At 54.3% G+C, this 9,806-nt stretch overlaps 1 protein-coding gene across 2 annotated transcripts in view; it reads left to right on the top strand.

Annotated features, from left to right (window-relative positions):
• Positions 1–3,430: 3,430 nt before the first annotated feature.
• abhd11 (abhydrolase domain containing 11) overlaps positions 3,431–9,806 on the top strand; it is an 8,885-nt gene continuing 2,509 nt past the window's right edge. The window contains exons 1-5 of one of the 2 annotated variants that reach the window (XM_070858117.1): positions 3,431–3,591; positions 4,143–4,278; positions 4,507–4,680; positions 5,357–5,527; positions 6,525–6,706. In XM_070858117.1, coding sequence (XP_070714218.1) covers positions 3,452–3,591; positions 4,143–4,278; positions 4,507–4,680; positions 5,357–5,527; positions 6,525–6,706 — 803 coding nt within the window. In that variant the 5' untranslated portion in view covers positions 3,431–3,451. The remainder of the gene's footprint in view (positions 3,592–4,142; positions 4,279–4,506; positions 4,681–5,356; positions 5,528–6,524; positions 6,707–9,806) is intronic. The other variant, XM_070858118.1, reaches the window with a different exon arrangement.

Here is a 9,806-nt window from a genome sequence, read left to right as displayed (position 1 = left end):
TACCAGCCCTCTTGTATGGCTCAGAGACATGGACCACGTACAGTAGACACCTCAAGTCGCTGGAGAAATACCACCAACGATGTCTCTGCAAGATCCTGCAAAGCCCCCTGGGAAGACAGACACACTAATGTTAGCGTCCTCGACCAGGCCAACATCCTCAGCATTGAAGCACTGACCATACTTGATCAGCTCCGCTGGGCAGGCCACACTGTTCGCATGCCAGACATGAGACTCCCAAAACAAGCGCACTACTCGGAATTCCTTCACGGCAAACGAGCCAAAGTTGGGCAGAGGAAACGTTACAAGGACACCCTCAAAGCCTCCCTGATAAAGTGTAACATCCCCACTGATGTCCGGGATGTCCCTGGCCAAAGATCACCCTAAGTGGAGGAAGTGTATCCAGGAGGGCGCTGAGCACCTCGAGTCTCATTGCCGAGAGCATGCAGAACTTAAAGAAGGGTAACTTTGAAGGTATGAGGCGTGAATTGGCTAGGATAGATTGGCGAATGATGCTTAAGGGGTTGACAGTGGATGGGCAATGGCAGACATTTAGAGACCGCATGGATGAACTACAACAATTGTACATTCCTGTCTGGCGTAAAAATAAAAAAGGGAAGGTGGCTCAACCGTGGCTATCAAGGGAAATCAGGGATAGTATTAAAGCCAAGGAAGTGGCATACAAATTGGCCAGAAATAGCAGCGAACCCGGGGACTGGGAGAAATTTAGAACTCAGAAGAGAGGACAAAGGGTTTGATTAGGGCAGGGAAAATAGAGTACGAGACGAAGCTTGCAGGGAACATTAAGACATGCTGTAAAAGCTTCTATAGATATGTAAAGAGAAAAAGGTTAGTAAAGACAAACGTAGGTCCCCTGCAACCAGAATCAGGGGAAGTCATAACTGGGAACAAAGAAATGGCAGACCAATTGAACAAGTACTTTGGTTTGGTATTCACTAAGGAGGACACAAACAATCTTCCGGATACAAAAGGGGTCAGAGGGTCTAGTAAGAAGGAGGAACTGAGGGAAATCCTTATTAGTCGGGAAATTGTGTTGGGGAAATTGATGGGACTGAAGGCCGATAAATCCCCAGGGCCTGATGGTCTGCATCCCAGAGTACTTAAGGAGGTGGCCTTGGAAATAGCGGATGCATTGACAGTCATTTTCCAACATTCCATAGTTCCTATGGAGTGGAGGGTAGCCAATGTAACCCCACTTTTTAAAAAAGGAGGGAGAGAGAAAACAGGGAATTATAGACCGGTCAGCTTGACATTGGTAGTGGGTAAAATGATGGAATCAATTATTAAGGATGTCATAGCAGCGCATTTGGAAAGAGGCGACATGATAGGTCCAAGTCAGCATGGATTTGTGAAAGGGAAATCATGCTTGACAAATCTTCTGGAATTTTTTGAGGATGTTTCCAGTAGAGGACAAGGGAGAACCAGTTCATGTGGTATATTTGGACTTTCAGAAGGCTTTCGACAAAGTCCCACAAAAGAGATTAATGTGCAAAGTTAAAGCACATGGGATTGGGGGTAGTGTGCTGACGTGGATTGAGAACTGGTTGTCAGACAGGAAGCAAAGAGTAGGAGTAAATGGGTACTTTTCAGAATGGCAGGCAGTGACTAGTGGGGTACCGCAAGGTTCTGTGCTGGGTCCCCAACTGTTTACATTGTACATTAATGATTTAGACGAGGGGATTAAATGTAGTATCTCCAAATTGCACATGACACTAAGTTGAGTGGCAGTGTGAGCTGCGAGGAGGATGCTATGAGGCTGCAGAGTGACTTGGATAGGTTAGGTGAGTGGGCAAATGCATGGCAGATGAAGTATAATGTGGATAAATGTGAGGTTATCCACTTTGGTGGTAAAAACAGAGAGACTATTATCTGAATGGTGACAGATTAGGAAAAGGGGAGGTGCAACGAGACCTGGGTGTCATGGTACATCAGTCATTGAAGGTTGGCATGCAGGTACAGCAGGCGGTTAAGAAAGCAAATGGCATGTTGGCCTTCATAGTGAGGGGATTTGAGTACAGGGGCAGGGAGGTGTTACTACAGTTGTACAGGGCCTTGATGAGGCCACACCTGGAGTATTGTGTACAGTTTTGGTCTCCTAACTTGAGGAAGGACATTCTTGCTATTGAGGGAGTGCAGCGAAGGTTCACCAGACTGATTCCCGGGATGGCGGGACTGACATATCAAGAATGACTGGATCAACTGGGCTTGTATTCACTGGAGTTCAGACGAATGAGAGGGGATCTCATAGAAACGTTTAAAATTCTGACGGGTTTAGACAGGGTAAATGCAGGAAGAATGTTCCCAATGTTGGGGAAGTCCAGAACCAGAGGTCACAGCCTAAGGGTAAGGGGTAAGCCATTTAGGACCGAGATGAGGAGAAACTTCTTCACCCAGAGAGTGGTGAACCTGTGTAATTCTCTACCACAGAAAGTTGTTGAGGCCAATTCACTAAATATATTAAAGAAGGAGTTAGATGTAGTCCTTACTACTAGGGGGAATCAAGGGGTATGGCGAAAAAGCAGGAATGGGCTATTGAAGTTGCATGGTCAGCCATGAACTCATTGAATGGCGGTGCAGGCTCGAAGGGCTGAATGGCCTATTCCTGCACCTATTTTCTAGTTTCTATGTTTCAAGCGCAGGCAGCGGAAAGAGTGTGCGGCAAATCAGTCCCACCCGCCCTTTCCCATAACAACTATCTGTCCCACCTGTGACAGGGACTATGGCTCTCGTATTGGACTGTTCAGCCACCTAAGGACTCATTTTTAGAGTGGAAGCAAGTCTTCCTCGATTTTGAGGGACTGCTTATGATGATGATGACTCTCCCTAAAGAACAGGACTCATATCTAGATTGCACGTATTGTTGTAATTAAACACTAAAAAAATTGCGACGGGGAGATAGGGTTGTTAACTCTGGTTGGACATAGTACTGGAGGTGTCATCACATAACCTCCTGCCATTGGTCGCCTGACATGTCCCTGCGCGTGGTGCACAGCCGATTGAAAAGCAAAATAGTCTCTTCATTAGCCAATTGGAAATATATCGCCGTTCCTTCATCGTCGCTGGGTCAAAATCATGGAACACCCTCCCTAGCAGTACTGTGGGAGTAACTTCACCACAGGGACTGTAGCGGTTCAAGAAGGCGGCTCACCACCACCTTCTCAAGAGTAATTAGGGATGGGCAATAAATGCTGGCCTTGCCAGAGATGCCCACATCCCAGGAACTATTTTTTTTTTAAATGGATGATTCTTGACTATCAGTCAACCAGCCATCCCCCCATGTCCAATATATTTATAACTAGTAAAAAGTGTTAAAATATATGTTTTATCAACACAGCAGTGTCCTGGAGGCGAGCCTTTAATACCGGGAGACTCCCGGGAAATCCTGTAGGGTTGGCAACGTTCAGTGGAGACAGGCGCCGCTGACGTGCTCAGAATGCGCCGGTTGCCTGTGGTTACGACCGGCCGGTGGGCGATGCGCGGCCTACGACTGCTGAGAACCGCTCGCCGGGCTGGGGCGCTGGGGGAGGGTTTCCCGGCCCCGGTCAGGGGGGCGAGCGGGGCGTCAGCGCTGAGGTGGGTGAGGCCGGGACCCCCGTGAAACGGCCCTTGCGGTAGTATTGGTGGTCTCAGCCTCAGCCCCTGGGCCGGGCCGGGATTGCCCGGGTCCGCTCCAATTTAACGCTGTTTGTTCGGCCAGTCTCCGGATCTTTAGCCAAATCGGCGCTTAGACCCGGCTCGATTTAGGGGGGCAGAAGCAGTGATGGGCAGCTTTCAGCACAGCACCAGCGGCTGACCCTTGGCAGGATTGGGGGCTTTGGGTGCGATACCAGCGTTTTTGGGAGTTGGTCAGTGAGCTCTATGTGGAGAGTCAGTTAGTCAGTGGGCTGGATTTAAAGGGTCGGGTTGGTCAGTGGGCAGGATTTGGAGGGTCTGTTTGCAGTGGTTGGTCAGTGCAGTGGATTTAGAGGGTCTGAATGTGGGAGTTTATTTTTCTGTAACCCCTGCATCAGTCCTTTGATGTCTGCACCATTCTAGAGTCCCCGTTAATGAATCTATAATAAGGTGAATTTTGTTAAGATATTCTGGGAGTTAACTGTGGCTATTCATTGTTCTGCTTTCTTTAGATCAGTGGACCTGGCTTATGATTTAATGGATGGCAAAAACACAGAGACTCCCCTGGTCTTCCTCCATGGACTCTTTGGCAGTAAATCAAATTTTTATTCGATAGGCAAGGCATTGGTTCAGCGGACAGGCAGGATGGTGAGTTATGGGAGAACGGTGTCCAGACTCTAGTACTTATACAACCCTCATTTTTCACTGTTGTTACAACCTCTTCTTTAGTAAAAGCCTGAATAAAGCAGAGTCAGGGAATGTGAGCCAATCCCAGTGCAGTAGTTTAGTGTGCTTTGTGAGATTTCAGTAAAAGTTCTAAGACCAGACATTGTCTATTTAGAGTCAAATTCTGACCATGTTCTCTTGTCTAACCAGGTGTTGACAGTGGATAACCGTAACCATGGTGATAGTGGGCACAGTCCATTGATGACCTATGAAGCAATGAGCTTTGATCTTCAGAACTTGCTGGACATGTTGCAGCTCCCAAAGTGTATTCTGATTGGACACAGCATGGGTGGCAAGATTGCTATGACGACAGCACTGCTGAGAGTACGTTTGATTGACAGCAGCGAATACGACCAATGAGCTGGTTACTATTCACTTTGGTTAATAGTGGCAGTACGAGTTTCCCTGATGGCCCAGTGCATGAAGGCACTGCTCTGTACAGCACTAAGCCATACAAACGTTCCCAGATTTGATCTCTGCTGTGTGCCAAGTTTGCTTATCTGAGCTGGATCAGCATTTGGGTGTTCCAATTGGGCACTTGGCTCCTGGACTAGGGAGGACAACAAGAAAGATCAGCTAAGGTTCCTAATCAGCAAAGATGTGGATGTTAGATGATAGGACTGCATTAGCAGGCTATTTGTCTCTGGGGCATCACAGCCAATCCTGATCCTATCCATGCTTGATATCCACACACGTACTTTCATGACAGAGATCACTGCTGAACAATCAGGAACATGGACTGATTTTTCTTCCCCCAACCCAAGGGCAGTGATGCCAATTTTAACACCCCTGTTGCTGTTCTGGCTGAGATCAGCGAACTCAAAACAGACTAGAAATTGAACCTGGGACCTTTTGGTCTGGTTGGCTCAGTACCACACCAGGCAGTGCATTTACCCACTAAACCATTGGAGACAAGAATTCTAAACTTGTTTCCTGAAGTGTAATCATCTTTATTGTAACTGCCACAGAATGGTAGTAATATTCTGTTGTATCTACATAGCCAGGACTGATAGAAAAACTTGTTGTGGTGGACATCAATCCCAGGTCAACTACCTTGTCTTCACCTTTCCCAAATTACATCGCTGCCATGCGGGCAGTAACCATGGATGATAACGTGTCGAGGTCCACTGCACGAAACCAAGTTGCACGACAGCTCCAACCATACATTGAGGTAAAAGTCTCAATGACCATCTGTGGTAGTTTATAAAAGCAACATTTGAATGTGAACAACAGAACAGGGTGGAATAGCTGAAAAACACTCTGCAAGCAGAGCACTGTACCCTCCAGAGAGTTCAGTTCTCAGTTTAATCATTTCAGCATTGAGACTAACTTCGAGTTCGTTCTTTTTGTCAAAGTGTGCATGTTGACACACCGCTGTCTTCTCTCCTGGGCCTGTGGTAGGTTATTCTCACACCGCTGTATCCTTCTGGACCTGGGTTGGGTTACTCACACCATTGTGTCCTTCCTGGGTCTAGGGTGAGTTAATCTTTCATTGCTTCTTCCCCTGAGCCTGTGCAGAATTATTCTCTTTCTGCCATGTCCCTCCAGGGCCTGTGGCAGGTTATTCTTGCACTGCCATGTTCCCCTGGTCCTGTGATAGGTTATTTTTTGACTGCTATGTCCCTCATGCCTGGAATGTTGCTTTCCTTCTCTCCAATTGTCTGTCCTCTCGTATTGCTCACTGATTGTCCATGGAATCCTATCCTGGCATTGTTTGGTACCTTACCCAAATGATTATTCTTCACGTGAGCCGAGGGAGTGACTGTGGACAGGTTATTCAAGAATATGTGAGTCTTGTGTGAGAACAGAATTGAGCTAAGTTGTGAATGTCCTCCATAGTTGAATAGCCTGCCCTACACATACAGTCTGGGCTTCTGCATGAAGAATGACCATGTGGGTGATGCATTGTAGGGTGTTCATCAACGGAGGAATCGCACCTCAATGAAAGTCATTGCCTTCAGGAAAGCAGGGGAAGAAAGAAAATTCACTGTACACGGGGCTGATAGTCAGTGACTTATCCCAGGCTGCCCCTGGACTCTGCCACAGATTAAGCTTTGGGTTCAGCCCTCGTTTTAAAAAAAAAAATCTGCTTTGCTTAGAGGTCCTTCAGTGTCATCAAAGTTATAATGATTGGTACCCTCTGTTGACACCGTTCTTTTCATTTACAGGATAGCCGCACCAGGGAGTTTATCTTGACTAACCTGGTGACACGTGATGGTCGATACATTTGGAGGGTTAACCTGGAGGCAATTGCAAACCATCTGGATTATCTCCTGAGCTTCCCAGAATTCAACACTCCTTACACTGCCCCCACTCTCTTTCTGGGTGGGGGTAACTCTCCTTACATCAGGTAAGAACTTCCTTAACCTAACACCAGTGGGTGATCAATCCAATGCTTGGTGAATTCTCCTTCACAATGATAGGAAGAGCCGACGTCAAAGGATCAAAAAGAAATATAATTATGAACACTTGGCTGCCACAAGCCAGTTATCCCAGTGGTAACTTCTCTGGCACCTGTTGCTTAAAACCCAAAAGGTCAGAAGGATCATGAGGCTAACGACCCAGCTAATCAGCATGCCCAACCTCATTCTAGGCTCAATTTTCCCCAAAGCATTTTTTTGGCGTACTTGAAGAGTTACACCCGATTTCTTTTTATGTGGCCCGAGTATGCTAAAAAATGTGTTGTAAGTTTCCCCTTAGGATCTCATTTTGGTGTGGCCTAACCCGAGGCGGGTGGAGCCTTGAACTGCGCCAAAAAGATCGGGCTGCCATGGTAACTTGTGACTTCTCGTGCCTGCCGGTGAGTTCTGGCCATTCTCCTGCCCGCCCCTAACCCTGGCTGAGTGACCTCCTCCCTACCCTTCACCCCCACCCACGCACCCCCTTCCCCCCTCCGCCCACGCACCCCCTTCCCCCCTCCGCCCACGCACCCCCTTCCCCCCTCCGCCCACGCACCCCCTTCCCCCCTCCGCCCACGCACCCCCTTCCCCCCTCCGCCCACGCACCCCCTTCCCCCCTCCGCCCACGCACCCCCTTCCCCCCTCCGCCCACGCACCCCCTTCCCCCCTCCGCCCACGCACCCCCTTCCCCCCTCCGCCCACGCACCCCCTTCCCCCTCCGCCCACGCACCCCCTTCCCCCCTCCGCCCACGCACCCGCTTCTTCCCTCCGCCCACGCACCCCCCTCTCTCTCTCTCTCTCCTCCCCCGCCCTCCCCCTCCCTCCCTCTCCTCCCCCGCCCTCCCTCCCTCTCCTCCCCCGCCCTCCCTCCCTCTCCTCCCCCGCCCTCCCTCCCTCTCCTCCCCCGCCCTCCCTCCCTCTCCTCCCCCGCCCTCCCTCCCTCTCCTCCCCCGCCCTCCCTCCCTCTCCTCCCCCGCCCTCCCTCCCTCTCCTCCCCCGCCCTCCCTCCCTCTCCTCCCCCGCCCTCCCTCCCTCTCCTCCCCCGCCCTCCCTCCCTCTCCTCCCCCGCCCTCCCTCCCTCTCCTCCCCCGCCCTCCCTCCCTCTCCTCCCCCGCCCTCCCTCCCTCTCCTCCCCCGCCCTCCCTCCCTCTCCTCCCCCGCCCTCCCTCCCTCTCCTCCCCCGCCCTCCCTCCCTCTCCTCCCCCGCCCTCCCTCCCTCTCCTCCTCCGCCCTCCCTCCCTCTCCTCCCCCGCCCTCCCTCCCTCTCCTCCCCCGCCCTCCCTCCCTCTCCTCCCCCGCCCTCCCTCCCTCTCCTCCCCCGCCCTCCCTCCCTCTCCTCCCCCGCCCTCCCTCCCTCTCCTCCCCCGCCCTCCCTCCCTCTCCTCCCCCGCCCTCCCTCCCTCTCCTCCCCCGCCCTCCCTCCCTCTCCTCCCCCGCCCTCCCTCCCTCTCCTCCCCCGCCCGCCCTCCCTCCCTCTCCTCCCCCGCCCGCCCTCCCTCCCTCTCCTCCCCCGCCCTCCCTCCCTCCCTCTCCTCCCCCGCCCTCCCTCCCTCCCTCTCCTCCCCCGCCCTCCCTCCCTCTCCTCCCCCGCCCTCCCTCCCTCTCCTCCCCCGCCCTCCCTCCCTCTCCTCCCCCGCCCTCCCTCCCTCTCCTCCCCCGCCCTCCCTCCCTCTCCTCCCCCGCCCTCCCTCCCTCTCCTCCCCCGCCCTCCCTCCCTCTCCTCCCCCGCCCTCCCTCCCTCTCCTCCCCCGCCCTCCCTCCCTCTCCTCCCCCGCCCTCCCTCCCTCTCCTCCCCCGCCCTCCCTCCCTCTCCTCCCCCGCCCTCCCTCCTCTCCTCCCCCGCCCTCCCTCCCTCTCCTCCCCCGCCCTCCCTCCCTCTCCTCCCCCGCCCTCCCTCCCTCTCCTCCCCCGCCCTCCCTCCCTCTCCTCCCCCGCCCTCCCTCCCTCTCCTCCCCCGCCCTCCCTCCCTCTCCTCCCCCGCCCTCCCTCCCTCTCCTCCCCCGCCCTCCCTCCCTCTCCTCCCCCGCCCTCCCTCCCTCTCCTCCCCCGCCCTCCCTCCCTCTCCTCCCCCGCCCTCCCTCCCTCTCCTCCCCCGCCCTCCCTCCCTCTCCTCCCCCGCCCTCCCTCACTCTCCTCCCCCGCCCTCCCTCACTCTCCTCCCCCGCCCTCCCTCCCTCTCCTCCCCCGCCCTCCCTCACTCTCCTCCCCCGCCCTCCCTCCCTCACCTCCCTCTCCTCCCCCGCCCTCCCTCCCTCACCTCCCCCGCCCTCCCTCCCTCACCTCCCCCGCCCTCCCTCCCTCACCTCCCTCGCCCTCCCTCCCTCACCTCCCCCGCCCTCCCTCCCTCTCCTCCCCCGCCCTCCCTCCCTCTCTCCCTCTCTCTCCTCCTCCCCCCCTCCCTCCCTCCCTCTCTCCCCCTCCCTCCCCCTCCTCCCCCGCCCTCCACACTCTCTCTCTCTCTCTACTTCCCCCATCCCCTCTCTTCCCCCTTCCCCTCTCTTCCCCCTTCCCCTCTCTTCCCCCTTCCCCTCTCTTCCCCCTTCCCCCTCCCCTCCTCTCACATCCCCCTCCTCTCACATCCCCCTCCTCTCACATCCCCCTCCTCTCACATCCCCCTCCTCTCACATCCCCCTCCTCTCGCATCCCCCTCCTCTCGCATCCCCCTCCTCTCGCATCCCCCTCCTCTCGCATCCCCCTCCTCTCGCATCCCCCTCCTCTCTCGCATCCCCCTCCTCTCTCCCCCCTCCGCATCCCCCTCTCTTTCCCCCCTCTCTTTCCCCCCTCTCTCTTTCCCCCTCCCTTCTTCCCCCTCTCTTTCCCCCTCTCTTTCCCCCTCTCTTTCCCCCTCTCTTTCTTCCCCCTCCCTTTCTTCCCCCTCCCTTTCTTCCCCCTCCCTTTCTTCCCCCTCCCTTTCTTCCCCCTCCCTTTCTTCCCCCTCCCTTTCTTCCCCCTCCCTTTCTTCCCCCTCCCTTTCTTCCCCCTCCCTTTCTTCCCCCTCCCTTTCTTCCCCCTCCCTTTCTTCCCCCTCCCTTTCTTCCCCCTCCCTTTCTT

The sequence above is a fragment of the Pristiophorus japonicus genome, chromosome 16 (assembly GCF_044704955.1).
Source record: "Pristiophorus japonicus isolate sPriJap1 chromosome 16, sPriJap1.hap1, whole genome shotgun sequence".
In the NCBI taxonomy this organism is placed as follows: Eukaryota; Metazoa; Chordata; class Chondrichthyes; family Pristiophoridae; genus Pristiophorus; species Pristiophorus japonicus.
The sequence above is the reverse complement of the archived record's forward strand: the minus strand, read 5'-3'. Positions and strand labels throughout refer to the sequence as shown.